General features: G+C 39.5%; 1 protein-coding gene across 1 annotated transcript in view; it reads right to left on the reverse strand.

Moving 5' to 3' along the window:
- LOC119741421 overlaps positions 1–16,506 on the reverse strand; it is a gene marked incomplete at its 5' end in the record, with an annotated part of 29,693 nt that overhangs the window by 8,120 nt on the left and 5,067 nt on the right. Inside the window, 8 exons of the mRNA XM_038217166.1 lie at positions 1,080–1,226; positions 2,228–2,357; positions 3,790–3,869; positions 5,479–5,628; positions 6,857–6,989; positions 8,184–8,878; positions 10,379–10,440; positions 15,289–15,448. Of these exons, the coding sequence (XP_038073094.1) occupies positions 1,080–1,226; positions 2,228–2,357; positions 3,790–3,869; positions 5,479–5,628; positions 6,857–6,989; positions 8,184–8,878; positions 10,379–10,440; positions 15,289–15,448 (1,557 nt within the window). The remainder of the gene's footprint in view (positions 1–1,079; positions 1,227–2,227; positions 2,358–3,789; positions 3,870–5,478; positions 5,629–6,856; positions 6,990–8,183; positions 8,879–10,378; positions 10,441–15,288; positions 15,449–16,506) is intronic.

A 16,506-nucleotide genomic window follows, 5' to 3' on the forward strand; every position in this document is an offset into this window, starting at 1 on the left:
AGGTATAGTACTTAACAAAATTTGGGGCAGCCATATGTTAATTTTTGTCAGTTTGGGCCTCTGGAATGCCAAAAGGTTTTGTCATTTATCAGTCAGTCTTTAATTATGAATTGTTACCGAGTCAAATGTCAGGCTGAGCATATATAAGCCAAGAACCATTCTAAGTACCTTGCCCAAGGACACACCTACCACAACCCCAGGTTGGACACATACCAACAACCTGCAGAATTACCCCCAGACCATGCGTTCAATGCCCAAGACTATGGGGCCACAGCACTCCATGCAATTCAGCTAATTCTGGTTAGCTGCATTGGCTGTGCTTACAAAAAATTTTGTGCTAACCAGCTCCATCAAAATTTGAAGAGTATATTTCCAAAAACACGATATATCATTCAAAAACAATGAAAAGTTGCACAGTTATGGAAACTTACATAACATACACAGTATAACAGCCATTTCTAAACTACATTTTTCACTGTACAGCATTCTTCAATTGTGTTTAAATACAGAAGTCAAAACTGACTTTGGGCAGCCTGGAGAGGGCAGGATTTTAAAAGGGAACAGAATGGTGTTAATCGCATTTTGGAAACAAACTCTATATTTAAAAAAAAAAAAATTCTGTGCCTAGCATCAAACAGCTGTGGACCAGTCAAAAGCAATACACATCCCATGCGATTTTGGAAAGTGAAGGCCCGTCTAAATTCATATCTGGGGTGGGTTCCAGACAAGTTCTGGACATTGTATCGGGTATAAGTTGCAAGATTCTGAAAAACTTATTGTTTTTTTTCTCAGCTACTTTCTTTGTTTTGTTTTTTGGGTGCAAAACACTGTCTGTATTTTGCTTGTTGAAGTCAAATAAATTATAATAATGAAAATAACTTTCCTGCAATCTTCCCCCAATGAAGTTATCAGAAGTGGTGAGTCAAGCAGTTGCTCATGCAAGTTTCCCCGGAGCATGTCCAGGACAAGGGCAGAGCTTCTTCCAGACAAAGGGAATGATTCTACCCGCAACTTGTCCGGAACTCACCCCGGCAGCTCCGTGAAATCTGACCCAGATGTGAAGGGATTCCAATGCTTACCATGCTCTTTACGTCTTTCAGCTTAGCGAGTATGTCCAGACCAAACCCATCGGCCTGGCCCCTGGTTCGGTTGCCTCCGTTCATGTAGTTACCAAAGGCTAGGATGAGACCAAGGATCTTCTTGACTCCCTCACTGGTAAGCAGCACCTGGAAAGCATTATGGGGAAATACAAGAGAAAGTTTGATCGAGGACCATTGGTTGACTGCCGGTTGATTTGCACAAAATAGCAACGTGTGAACATCTCCAGTCAAGCAATGGTGAAAATGTGCTATCAATCAAAGTTCGTTAGAGTTAAGGGTTAAACTACAGTATAGTTCTTGATTGAACTTACTTTTTGAAAAACTGAAAGGGACCTGGGTGTAATACTTGATTTTAGGATCAGTGGAAAAAATTGACAAACTTTCTTCCTATCAAAAAAAACAAAGTGCAAATGCAAAGTTCTAAGTTTGTGCTGTGCGAAAGATCAAAATACAAGACTGGCGTACAGAGGTAACATACTTCCAATTTTTCTCAACGAATATGACATGTTGCTATAATTACAGAGGCTAATTAATTGAAATTCATAAATACCTACCGGTAAGACAGTTACCTATTCCTATTGAACAAAATTGTTGGAAATTAAAATATTTGGACCTGCTTTGACTTTTGATTCAAAGGTATTTATGAATGGGAATAAATATGTGCTTGGCGGATATTACACAAGATCGTTTAAAACCGGCTCAGGGGCCTGGTCACCGATAGTATCCCTCGCCTTCCGCTCGGGCCATTATCGGGGTCCAGGCCCCTGAGCCGGTTTTAAACGTACTTGTTTAAAACCGGCCAAGCACATACTTTTTATTCTCTTAATAAAAATCAGAAAACAGGGAACGGTCCTGCTGGGATCAAATCTCAGGTCACATAGTTAAAGGCCGGTTCATACTTCACATGCATGTGAATTCGAAGCGAATTGATGTCATAAAACTTTCTGCAGCGAAATTTGCCAGAGTTGAAACGTATTAAAGTTTTGCAAATTCGCAGCGTGAAAACTTGACATGATGTCACAACTTTGCACTCCGATTCACTTTTACGCTGACTATGAACTGGCCTTTATAAGATTAAAATGCTCCAGAAAATTGAGAAACAAACGCTGCAGCATTTGCAATCTTACCTCACAGACATATTGAACGTTGCCGAGTTTGCCTCTGAGTGAGGTCAGGTTTTCATGGAAGGAAGCCTGGAATGTCATGCAGTAAACCCGGTCAGCAAAGTCTGGGATCTGGGATAACTCATACAAAAACCTGCAGAAAGAAAAGGGGAACAAAACAGGTCTATTATTTAACCTTTTCCGGAAACTCAAAATGTGCTGGTGAGGTATTAAGGGTTAATGGCACTATCCACAAAGAGCCTAAAAAAAATACATAACAGTAACAGGGTACGAACAGTATGGCCCTTTGGTTTCACCATTAAACTCTTTTTTAGAATGACTTAGAATCTGCGAGTAAAAGGGGTTAGTAAACATTTTAATGAAGTGCCGGAACAAAACAAGGCAGAAACAGTATACACCTTTGAAAAGCTTGACTGGCAGGGTATAAAAAGCACTCTCTGATGAAGAATCCACGTATGTATAGCGTGTAGCTGCTTCGCGTGATGTACATAATAATAATAATAATAAGCAAAGATTTATATAGCGCCCAATCCATCGAAAAAACCAATGCTCCAGGGCGCTTACAGAGTAACATATAGAAAATCCCTTTAAACACATGTAACTACGTATAGAGTTATGCACAAGATTACTGAATTATGTGCGAGTGAGTGGGCGTGAGCAGAAGAAAATTTACTCTGTAATACTATTTAAGCCACGTATTCTTCCTCTAAGACAAATTTAAGTAAAAACAAAGTAAAATTATTTGGTTTATCAACATTTTTTGTATTTTTTTTTTCAAACTGCAAAACCTACAAACTTTTCAGAATACATTTTAGAAAGCAGAAATATATTGCCCTGTTTCAGGGGCCACGTTTGTTGTTGGCTGGTTTGACACACTTCCTATCGTTGTTTTATCAGCGGTTTAAAACCACCCACGTGACAGGCTCTTGACCAATCGGAATGCATAAACCGTCTCAGGTATATAACAGTTTAATTACGGGAGAATGCAAAATAAACAGGCAGTAACTTGAGGTTTACCCTGAGGTTTTACAAGGGTTATGGGGTTCTTCTCTGGAAGCCTGATGCCCCTCGTCGTAGAGGTCATCCCAACATGACCCTGAAAACATCCATCGAGCTAGAAACTGGTCTGAGTGGTCCATCTCTTTCCAACACTATGCTTGACAGGGACAGTTGGGCGCAACTCTTCAAGTCATCACGATTGTATAAATGATCAAATGAATGAATAGGGTTTTTCAGGGTACCTCAGGGTCCAACCTCAAGTTACCATCACAATCTTGCCTTAAGATTAATGTAAAATTTCCAAATAATGAATTTACAGATTCCCATTACTTCGTCTAAAGGTTCCAGTAGACGGGAACCTGTATCAATCGGCTGATTCACTGGAAGTCTTTTCATATACGTGGTCTTCACAATGAGCCAGCTTCACCGCTTCACAACCAGTCCAAGTTGCAACTAACAGTAAGCAAGTCAGGCAATTGGTCAGTAATAGTCAGTGAGATAGGTACAAAGACGATGCTAGGCTGGCCCTCTAGAAACCAGCACAAACAATACCATTAAATACTTACTGTTCAGGTTTGTCCAGTGGTTGGTCTGTTTCCTTGTCTAGATGAGCTTTGATCTTGACCAACTCATCATCTTGGTGTCTCTGTCAATGGGATACAAAAACGGGCCACAAATGAGATAAGAATAAAGACAAACTACACAGGACTTACCCTGACAGTCCTGAATCCTCCAATTTCAATATGATATTTCACATACCATAAGGGGGTTAGGGAAAAAAGTCAACCTAATCTGTGTCTCAAAAAAATATACAGAGAGAATTTCCATCCAATTTCTATTTAAAGGTAGAGTACAGCATTCGCAGCTATTCAAAAAGTTATTGACAAAATTATTGTTGAAAAGCTTACTTGGTTTAAAGGTAGAGTCCATCATTTGCAGCCATCCGAAAAGTAACTGGCGTAATTATTGTTGAAAAACTAACTTGGTTGAAAGATAGTAAGGGGACTAAACTCCCTGTGAAATTATTCTTTCTGGGAAGCTGTCATTTTGAAGTAATCAACGAAAGAAGGCATTTCCAACGGTGATTCTTAAGAAGCACCGTAGGAAAATTTAAATTAGTAGTTCGTTTTGTTATTCAGCGAAGCGCGCACAAGTATTCGAACGACGCACACGCGCGCGCGGTTGTTATAATTCGTCGGATCAGTGCGCGACGTCGCGTATAGTTGTAATTCAAAACAATTCAAAACATGATTCAACAACTTTTGATTTGAAATTGAGATCTTAGAATGCTGTTTTTCTCGGAATGTACAGCTGAAGCTTAGCTGAAACTTCATCAGGTTAGTTGCTCAGTATCCTTCATTAGATTTTGAACTCTTTTGTTGCTTCAAACGAACAAAATGCACGAATTACAAATGATGGACTATACCTTTAAAGATAGTTATGGCACTAAACTCATGTGAAATGTTCTTTCTGGCATGCTGTCATTTGAAGAACACAATAAAAGAAAGTCATTTCCAAAGATGCGTCATTTTTGAAAATTTCCATAAGTAATTCGTTTCGAATTTGGCGACTGGTGCATTCAAGCGTTGGCACGATGCAAACACGCACGCGGTTGCTACAATTCGTCGGTTCAGTGCGTCACATGACGTAGCTGCAATTGGTTGATTGAGAATATGTCCCGTAATTCTAACATGACTCGGCAACTTTTGAATTGAAATTGAGATCCTAGAATAGTGTTTTCTCGGCTGATATACAGCATTCACTGAGCTAAAACTTCATCAGGTTAGTTGTTTGGCACCCTTAAATTTTTGAGCACTTTTGTTGCTTCAAACGAAAAAAATGAACAATTGACAAATGATGTACACTACCTTTAATCATTAATATTTACAAGGTACCGTTTTAATGATGATGATTTTATTTCCTCCACTATGTCCTCTCTTGACTGTTCATAATTCCCTCGGTAGGGTTTTGTCATTCTTCGCACACAAAACAACAAATTCAAACCAACGCGTCCTTTTAGAACAACCCCTGCTATACGGCTAATCACTCCACTTGGCACAAAACTTCTCCCAATTTGGGATATTCATTGTGCAATACTTCAAAACCTCAAATAAAGTTTTGTTTAGGTTTAAAATGGCTGAGGAGACACTATCGAGCTCCAAAAAATGTCTTAATCAGGGAAAACCAGACCAAAATGTTAATAACTGAGAAACACAGAAAACCTGGTAACATAGGTTTTCATATATTGTACTCACAATTTCAAACAAGGACTCAAAATTCTCCAGATCTACGATGGTTGTGTCCATGTTTAAGACCGACTGGCTGATATCGGTCATATCAACGTGGAGGCTAGACATGAAGATACCGACTGCTTGGGACCGCTTGCCATCCAATAGCTTCATAGCCTGGGAGGAGAAGACCGCAAAAAAAATGTTACTGCCTCTGGATTCATTGCACAAGCAAGGCCCTCAACGGTGAAAATGTAATACTGCACCAACAGAGACGGACACTTCACCGTTACCGCTCGATGACTGCTCTATTTTCCGACACCCCTATGTTCCAGCACCCCTATGTTCTGACAACCTGCACATAAGATTGTGTTACTCATGGTTAGGGTTACGGTTAGGGTTAGGGTTAAGGGTTAGAGTTAGGGATAAAAATATGTGCAGTCGGAACATAGGGTTGTCAGAACATAGGTGTGTCGGAACATAGGTGTGTAACCTTGCCGCTCTGCACCCCCATTTACCGTAGGTAACATTCTTCTCACACACGGTTGGTTCGTGCAAATCACAGTTGAATATTGGTTGTGGATACTTCCGTACCATGGATGATATACATGTACATAAAAGCAATGTCATAAAAATGTCCTTCACTTGATGTCATGTGTATTCCACACAGCACCATCTGCAGTTTTCGCACATTTGTGTGCGTGCTGATATAGGTCAGTGTGGATATGAGCTAGTTGGGGCAAGGACTATAGTTAACCATAGTGCAATTAACTTCAATCAAACGTAGGATAGTTGGGCTACTCTAGTTGACTATTTGAAACGAGACCACAGGGCACAGCTGCATCACTGGTTACTAATAGACGCGTGCATCATAAAGCACAACAGGGAGAAAGGACCAAGAAGTTCATATGCATGCAGTCCATTTGAATCCTCTTCCACTGCCATGCCTTTTACACAGGCTAGTCACCAACAGTCAAATCATATTTCTGGCAAGCACTTTCACTAGTCAAATTCAGTCAACAGACAAAAGCAGACAAGCGATACGCACAGCTGGCTTATCAATCACCCACAGTCATAGCATAGCCGTATCAAGTTTGATTAAACAGTCACAGCCAGTCAATCCTGCTTTATGTAGGCTGGGAGTTCTTAAATGTTAAGAAGTTTATTGATTTTGACTGAAAGGACAACTCTGCACATAATGTACATGTTTGCATAGGAGGGTTGGGTCCTTATAGAATCCTCCCTCTCTGGCTGACAAATTCAGCTACACCATCACAGATACTTTCTGATCATTAACCACAATCGTCAAATTTTGCCCTATGCACAATGGACCGGAAATGTGCTTTGGAAGGCAGCGTTAGCTGGACTGTCAAATCGTACAAACTGACCTCAAGCAACTGTTTACCTTTTTTGCCTTTGGTTTGTCAAAGGAGTCTGCCAGCGGTCTCTTCTTCTGGGTCATCTTCTTGCAGAAGAGTTCCTCCAACTCATCAGGGGAGATGAGTAGCTCATCCACCTGACTCCATATCGGGTCAGGACTAGAAGAGAAATGAAACAATGATATCTCTGTAAAAAGATCTATTTTTATATCAACTTGTACATTTGTCAACTCAATACAGAAATGTACTGATGAAGTACTTGCAAAGGCAAATCAACAGTTGTCCATACGCAAAAGCAAGCATGAAAGCAAATGTGTGTCATCATGGCAAGTACATACATGAACATGCTGCAAAACCACAACATTTAAACAAATTTTAACTTGCACATTTAATAGCTTGAATGAGTTGTAATGTCCACTACAGGGTGAGTAAAAAAACGAAACCCAAATGTCGGGACTATCGTTTTAGTGAAGTTCTTCATCTAGCACTTTGAAAATCTAGGATATGAAAGCCCAATCCATAAGCTTTCTTTTAGTACAAGAATCATTCAAATCACTCATGTACTTTAAAATTACAACTGCCGTTTTAAAGTTTTGTCCACGGATCACAAACAAAGGTGTGCGTTCTTTCAGCAAAACGAAAACAATTCACACACATCCCTATGTGATTTGTTTTCGTTTTGCTGAAAGAACACTGAACGTTTTTGTGATCCGTGGACAGAACCTTAAAACGGTGGTTGTGTTTAAAATTCCGTATAAAACTTGAAAAGAACATGAGTGATTTGAATGATTCTTGTACTACAACAAAGTTTATGCATTTGGCTTTCATATCCTAGACTTTGAAAGTGCTACATGCAGAACTTCACTAAAACAGTAGTCCCGACATTTGGGATTCGTTTTTGTTTTTACTCACCCTGTATTCTTTGCACAGTCATTCCTGTGTACAGGCCTTTGGACAAAATGTTTTAAATGTTGGAGAATCATTGAGAAATTTTTTTTCCCCAAGAAAAGCCGGTTATCACGAAAGGTTTGTCTCAAACTGTGTCCTATGCTCAAATACTGTGCAGGCAAAACAATGGGTCAACTGCTTGTTGAAAGAACCATACGCAGCTCATAGGGTCATACATGTACTGTGCTATTACAAACCTCTCATTGAAGTCCAAGTACTTGCACCTGATTGCAATTTTTCATGCTTGAACTCGCTCTAATAATTTCTCTATTCTTACTTTCATGAAACAAATTCTGTACACCCGACTTCTTGAAAAACTCTTCCAAACTGACTGAAATTGGCACCTTGGTTCTGTTGACAATCTGGGAATCATGGGCAAGTCCTTAAAACTGATCCAGATCTTACCGATCTTTTGTCACCACTGTGGGTAGTTTGTGCAACTGTATCCGATTCCAGTAGAGTGGCTTCATAGGAACCGTGGGCTCAATGGCTATCTTGGCAGGTCCCTTAGGTGTGGAGGGAGTACCTGCTGGTGACTGGGAGGAGTGTGGACCAGCGGGGATGATAAGACTCCCCGGGGGTGGGGGCGGTGGAGGGGGCATCATCCCTGGCATGGGAGGTGGGGGAGGCGGTGGTACACCCCCAGCTCCAGGGGGTGGGGGCGGCTGGGGTATCGTATGCGCTGATGGTGGTAAGGGTGGTGGTGGTGGTACCCCACTTGGCGGAGGTGGTACGCTTGCACCTCCTGGTGGGGTGGGAAGTCCAGCAAGGCTTGGGGGTGGAGGGGGTGGAGCAGCATTCTGGGCATCGACTAAAGGTATTGGTGGAGGTGGGGGAGGGGCGGGCACCTTCCCACCACCCGATTCCTTGATCTCCTCAAAGAGTTCAATCTGCTTTTGCAGTCCCTGCCTGCTGTAGTCTATCCAGTCCGTGTTGACCCCGACGTCCATCATGACCTTCTGCTGGGTGTCGCTGCTTGGTTCTCGGGATCCTCCTCCGTGCATCAGGGTGTCCTGAAGAGTTGAGAGCTTATCCTCCAGAGCACAAAGCTTGGTTGCATGATCGCCTCGCAACTCAACCATAGCTAGCTCATGGTCCAACTGTTTAGAGATAATACATGATTAAAGTGTAAACACTGAAATGGCAAACATTCCAGTTTTAGGTTATAACCTGGGCTCTATATGTAGTGCTGCTAAGCACACAATTTTCTGCTAGCAGTGCCTCCGTCTATTTCACAGAGACCGTTAACAGTAACACACAAAAGCAGCTTACATAATTAATGACATAACAATAGAAATCTCCATGTGTGCAAAATGTTTGCCATCCATGCCAGCTTAAGGTTAGCATAATTTTCTGCTATATTTAGCACCAATTTTCTGCTTACTTTTAAGCAGCACTGTGAAATTGAACCCAGGTTAAAATCAGGGTACATTTTATAAACCTGCTGTTGTTGAAAAAATATTGCCGAGTAAATTGATTTGCCAAGCAAACATTAGTTGGAAAAATGTCAGTAAAAATATACAACAAATTATATTAACTGATAAATTTCTTTGCTCAGAAGATGTATTTTTATGTTTTAGCACAATTCTTTGCCAAGCAGCTCTAAGCAATAAACCAGTTCGGTATCTCGATGAAGTAGTCCAGGCCAAAGGTCATTCAGGAAAAGTGTTAAGCATCTTGTAACCGCGATGTTACACAAACGCCCATTCTGCTCCTAGTTAACGCTCGAGCGTCGCGCAACCGTCTCCTTGCGCGTTCATGCGCCTTCAATGAGCATTCGATTATCCCGAATGACCCGTGACCCATATCATTGTGCACTTGCCCAGTTGAAATACCGAACTGGCTTATTGGACCATTTAGACAAAGTGCAAAGGGCCGTTTAACATACAGAATTGCTTAGCACAGAAATATTTTGGCTTTACAAAACGATTAGCAGCCAAGATGTCATGTGAAGCATGCTGCTTGCCACTAGCTCCCAGCCAAGTTCTGTTTAGTGACAAAATTAAGATACAAGCCCTCTTTCGTCCATCTTAAAGAGGTTGTGGAATGCTCAAAGACATTTCCGTCATTCTTCGGGTATATGTAGCCTAAGGTGTGATGAAATAAAAACGACTATTGTTTCTGTCATAAAAGTACAAAAGGTACTTTTGAGAGCTGTTTTTCAAGTCCTGTCATGCCTGTTTCGACCCGAACGTGCAATTTGTGTAAAAGTCGTCGTTGCGGGCAGCAAACAAAACACAGTAAATCGTGACGTAATAAACAGGACTCCCGATGCAGAGTAGCATAAACGAGTCCTGTTTATTACGTCACGATTTACTGTGTTTTGTTTGCTGCCCGCAACGACGACTTTTACACAAATTGCACGTTCGGGTCGAAACAAGACCTGAAAAATAGCTCTCAAAAGTACCCTTTGTACTCATTTCATGACAGAAACATTAGTCGTTTTTATTTCATCACACCTTAGGCTACATATACCCAAAAAATGACGGAAATGTTTTCGAGCATTCCACAACCTCTTTAAACTAATCAGTTTAACCCAAAAGAGAAATCATCTTGCATAAATATGTATCAAAGAAATTCTAGCTTTCAAGAAATCATACCTCCATCTTCTCCAGAGCGTCGTCATGCACTCTCTTCAGCCCCATGATGTACTGTTGCAGTTCTGTCAAATGCAAAACAGATAAAGATAAGTTCATTCCTATGATACCGATAATATTTTTTTTTCAAGATATCAAAACCCTCCATTCCTTTAAAAAATGAAACTTGGCAGCCATTTGTGCAAAAAAGCGGCAACAAAATTTGGTGGCACATATGTAAAAATTAAAATAACTCAAGAATCAGTGATAATTTTACAGAAATTTAGTGCATAGTTAGGAATTATCTTCAACAAAAATATGAGAAGTATTTTAAAATCACATGTACATCCAGGCAGTTACTCAAAATTAATATTTTACAATATTACACAGCACCATTATTTTTACAATAATACAATCACACTCTTGGATCTAAGAGCGAAAAGCCTTTTTTTTGGTTGCTTTTTGACACTGCCTTATTATTTGAGCCTTGCAAGTACATGTATGTAAATCACAATGATCAATTCATGCATACACATGGAGTACGGTATAAAGTTTTATAAAGCATTGATGGAATTTTAAATGAGGAATTTGGCAGCAATTTGTAACATACATGTACATGTACATGTAACTTACAGCAGGTGATACACATGCATTAAACAAATTTTAAAACGGTATCAAAAGTCAGTTGGAGCCTTTTTGGGTGTTGACTTTTGGAGAGATGTACATTACATGCACATACAGTATGCAAATAAACATGTATTATTATATGGCTCCGTGGAGCATAATAGTTTTGATTGATAATTTTTTTAACAAGTTAAACCAAATTTACTGAGATTAAGACTTTTCTTACTAATAGATTCCTCCCTACCGGTAGGTGTTTACAAATTCAGATACATGTACATTGTACATGTACACTATCACAGCAGTCAAAATCAATCAAGTGACTGTTTTTAACAGTTAAGAATTTCCTTCTTAGTTTTATATAGCTACATGTATGCTTTGACTGGAGGTGATTGATAGGCCAACGGTGCAGGCCTCTTTTGTCTAGTGGAATTTGACTAGTCACAGTGTTTACACGATTGGATCTGACTGGTTTTTTTTTTACTAGTCTGTACACAAATGCAAGGCAGAGGAAAAGGAAGACATTTTTGACTGTTTTTGACTGATCAAACCATCGGATGGTTTATTATTTTAAAGCTGATTTCACTTTAGTTTTTTTTTTTTTTTGCTTTGGATTTCAGCTTTTTTTCCCTCACTTGCTGTGTACACAAAGTATAGGAGATTTCCAAAGTTCAGCTTTTTTACACCTTTTTCAGCTGTTTTCAGCTCTTTTTTATCAGTGGTCACTCACACCCCTGTTTAAGCTACAAAAACCTTGAAAATACTAACTTTTCAAGTTTACAAATGTGCTTTGCATTCCAGACATGTTCTTTCATTTACATAAATTGATGACAAATATACATTGTACAAATGGATTCTTGGAGGAACAAAGTCTCCACTGAATCCCATCTCTTGTTTGCATTTAATAGAAGAAGTTGATACAGTGTAACAAGCAAGCGCGGTCATACTAAATTCGTATAAATAGTAACCAATGCCTTTAAAAAGAATGTTAAACAACTTCATGGGTCTGTATTGTGTAACCTATACTGCCGTATTTAAAGTAATGTCACATATCTTGAACAAAAATCCTTCAGTTGGGTAACTAAGGTGCAGCTATGCATGTCTTTAAGCTATAGTCCATCATTTGCAGCCATCCGAAAAGTAACTGGCGTAATTATTGTTGAAAAACATACTTGGATGAAAGAGAGTAAGTGGACTAATTTCACTCCCTGTGAAATTATTCTTTCTGGCAAGCTGTCATTTTGAAGTAATCAACGAAAGAAGGCCTTTCCAACGATGCGTCTTAAGACGCACCGTAGGAAAATGTAAATTAGTAGTTCGTTTTGTTATTCGGCGAAGCGCGCAAGTCTTGCACGACGCACACGCGGTTGCAATAATTCGTCGGATCAGTGCGCGACATCGCGTATAGCTGCAATTCAAAACATGATTCAAAACATGATTCAGCAACTTTTGATTTGAAATTGAGATCCTAGAATGCTGTTTTTCTCGGAATATACAGCTGAAGCTGAGCTGAAACTTCATCAGGTTAGTTGTTCAGTATCCTTCATTAGATTTTGAACACTTTTGTTGCTTCAAACGAACAAAATGCACAAATTACAAATGATGGACTATATCTTTAAAGGCATAAGATCATTTGCTTTTTGTTCGTTTCCAATAATACCACTCAACAACCAAAAAAGAATGTTCCAAACCTAACCCGTTGAAATTTCATCTCAGTGGACATGACACTTTTTGAGAAAACCGCAAAAAACCATGCACAACCTTTCGATCAAGATTGAAACACGATCTACAGCACTCTTTATTTCCAAAAAAAAATCATTCAATTGACTGATCGTTGGAAATCACCTACAGACATTTCTTGATGTCTTCTACATGTCAGCAAACAAAACTTATGGAAAAATTTCACGGAGCGTTTAGCACCAGTATGATCTTTAATCAAAGTGAGGTTTTTGATAATAATTTGGTAGGTTACTTTTGGGATAAATGCAAATTGTCTTGTATACCTTAAAAACAAACAAGATTTGATGGAATGTTTCTTCTTACCCAACTAGCCTCCAACACATGTACATGCGTTCATGTACATACATGTTCACTGCAAATTATTTAAATGAAGCCAACGTAAGAGAGCAGTGCCTTCAGGCTTTGCTGTGCATACAGAATACAAAAACTTAGAGTGCCTACGTACATGTAGAAATACAGAAATACAACTCACTCACAACATGCGATACTATTTCCAGTATCTCCGCGGAACCTAAATTTGTTGGCAAGTCAACAAAAATGGGGGAATTTTGAAAATTCTGATAGTTAAAGCATGCACATGTTTACAGATACCGGTACTACATGTATGTGCATTTTTAAGCAAAATGTCATTTTGCTGGGCATTAGTATTAAATATCAATTTCACAAAGAAGACTACTTTGTTGTTGCAGCTTTTTGGGGGGGGGGCAAACAACTTGTGTGTTATATTTTTGTCTCTGTTTTTTGTGTGGTACCAAAAAAAACCCCAAACAAACAAACAAACAGAAACAACAGGCTATCTTGCAAGACTTTGACCAGTTTTAAGTCTTATTTGCCCTCTAAAAGCATGAGCAATAGAATAAACAAAACGGACAAGCTGAACAAACGGTCACTGCATGGATTTTTACATACCAGGCCTTTTATAGTCGTAGAAACAGGCAATCTTGCCTGGTCAAACAGATCAATGAGCCAGTGGCTATCCACTGACAGTCTGCGCCTTACAAAAACAACCCATATGGACCGCTCGGGTCAATTTATACGAAGAGTAAAGCACTTTTTATGCAGGCTGTAAGGGTATACGCAAAGACGGGTTCATTCTCCACACGAATGGGAATGCAAAACGAATTCGACAACACAAAACGCTTGCTGTGAAATTCACCAGAGCTGTTCAAGTGTGTTCAACTTTGGCGAATTGCGATATCACAAATTTACGTTTGCTTTCGCGCTGAATATGAACCGACCTTTCATCGTCGAAATACTAACTACATGATGCACAGATTAAGTTTCACTAAGTTTATTTTTATTGTCGAATGCATATATATAAATTAGGTTTATGACTGTTTCGGTAAACCAAATGGTGTAAGGTTGTTTTTTTTTCCTGCAGCAGTTCAGACATCAAAGAATTTTTTAGTTTTGTTGTTCGCATCAAATATGCCTCTAACATAATGACGTCAAGCATTGTTTACATGTACATCTGCAAGATTTGTTCACATCTTTCTTATGGTAATTAGAGCCGCCAAGCTCCCACAAGAAAGTGCACTTGTAAACAAGGTGATTGGAGGATAAGGCAAAAAAGAAAAATACATCTGCTTCCGATAACATAATATTTGAAAATAGGGTACATGTACATGTACGTGTAGGTACCGGTAGGTAGTGTATTTTATTTGGGGGGGGGAGGGAGGGCAATTTTTTTGGTGTACGATCATATAGAGGTGTCTGCATGTAGTCAAGGGTAAAAGTTAATAATTGATGGTTTTGGTTTTTTCCCCTCATTTCTTTCAAAAGAAATCAGGCTAGGGGCTGTCAAAATGGGGTATGTACCGGTTCATGTAGGGTAACCAGAAATAGAACTGATTTTTCCTTTCTTTGGCCAAATTTTAGGCTAATGTTTAAAAACAAACACAAATTTAAAACAAAAGCATAGAAAGAAAGTTTAGATATGCACATGTGGTACATGTACATTTTGTACATGTATACATGCACAGAGTAAGCAATACCAGGCGCCTAGATAATGTATTTGGCAGACACACTGTAATGAAAATACAATATGGGCTAATTAGCAGACCAGTATGTGAGCGTCCTTACACCACGTTGGCAGACTGACCAACCTGCACATCATGTGCGTGTATGTGCAGGCCAACATTCAAAGTGTATTGACAATGTTGATTGATTGATTGAGTGACATTATAATTACTGCATCAGACTGTAAAAGCCTCAATATAGGAAGCCATATTGAGGCAATTGAGGTACTATTTGCTTTTGCAAAACAAAAAGGCTATTTTTCACAAGGGATAAGAAAGCTTGTTAGGTTCATGTCGGATCAGAAAAGATTACACGTATATGAGGTCAAGTTCCAGTCAAGGATTTACATTTGAAAAATCGTAACAGGGTTTTCGCCAACTACACTGTACGTGCAAACTATGTTCAGAACACACTGTGAAGAAAAACGATGATCGATATGTATACATACATGTACAATTAATTTCCCCGACAGTGGGGCTTAGAATCAATACTTGTCCATGTTTTCAACTGTGAGTCAACACAAACATCTCAACTATTGGATTTCAGTCACCCACCTGCCTCCGTGTACTTGAGACCGTGTTGATGGGCGGAGCCTTCTTCTGGCTTGGGAGGGGGCCAGACGGGTTCCAGCTTGCCCGGGGAGGACACGATGGGGATGCCGTTTGGGTAGCTGGGGTGGTAGGCATGCTGGGCCCAGCAGTACATGGCATCCAACTGGAGTAGGAAGGAGAATTACATAACTGTCATCTGCTTCAATCCCTAAGGCATTGTGCTAGGAAACTTCCTATAGTAAATCTTCTGAATTCTACAAGGGTGCAAGAAACCATGTGGTACATGTACGTGTGTACTCTTTTATACCTAAACTTTTAAGGGGTATTCATAAATGTAAGGTTTACTGGCAAAATGAGACAGAAGTTGGCAGAGGTCGAAATGAGGGTTTGCATGTATTAGGAAAGAGAATTAAGTTCTCTTTTGCTGTATGTTGCACTTCAAATCAGACATTCTGTTGACGAGTTTTAGCTGTTCAAAGTTTGCATTTATCGACAAGTCAAAAAGTAAAATACTGGGAAAAAAGCCATTCAAGTTTCAAGTTTTGTATTCGTAAAAATGCCAGATGCAAATTGCTTTTCCTTAAAAACACTTTTGGTCCACAAATTTTATACTATATCTTTAACAAATGTGTAGTAGACATATGAAAGCTTACAAATATGAATAAACCTGAAATTTGAAAAATAATCAATCCCATTTAGTTGTTTGCAAATTTCTCCACTACAGGTGCATGTACGTCCTGCGCCCAGTTCTGTCTCATTTTGCCAAAACACCTCACAAATACCTTATCTATTCCTATTGGTCGAGAGCTCGTCAGGTGGGAAGTTTTCACTACTGTCACTTATTTGTCAGTGTTTCAAAAGAACCCAAATACGAGGCTCATGCGCAGTTCGCAAACATGCGCACAATACATGTGTACACGCAACGCCTGTCGCCAACAATGAAGTGCTGGAGACTCTGTGAGCTTGAGACTCACAAAGATTATAAAACATAGCAAAATGTTGAGATGTTGAGCAAAACCAAGCATACCACATGGAGTAAAAATGGAAGAACAAAATCATTGAAATTGTCAACTTCTTTTCTTACTTTTATTGGTTTATGACCGAACAGTTCACCTTTGCCATAAGCACCAGTATGAGTACCTTGCCATAAGTATAATAATATTATTAATATTGGCTTCTTGTAAAGCGCTCATGTCTGTCACTAAGTGACGCTCCTGGGGC

The sequence above is a fragment of the Patiria miniata genome, unplaced genomic scaffold (genome assembly GCF_015706575.1).
Source record: "Patiria miniata isolate m_02_andy unplaced genomic scaffold, ASM1570657v1 HiC_scaffold_5, whole genome shotgun sequence".
Lineage (NCBI taxonomy): Eukaryota > Metazoa > Echinodermata > Asteroidea > Valvatida > Asterinidae > Patiria > Patiria miniata.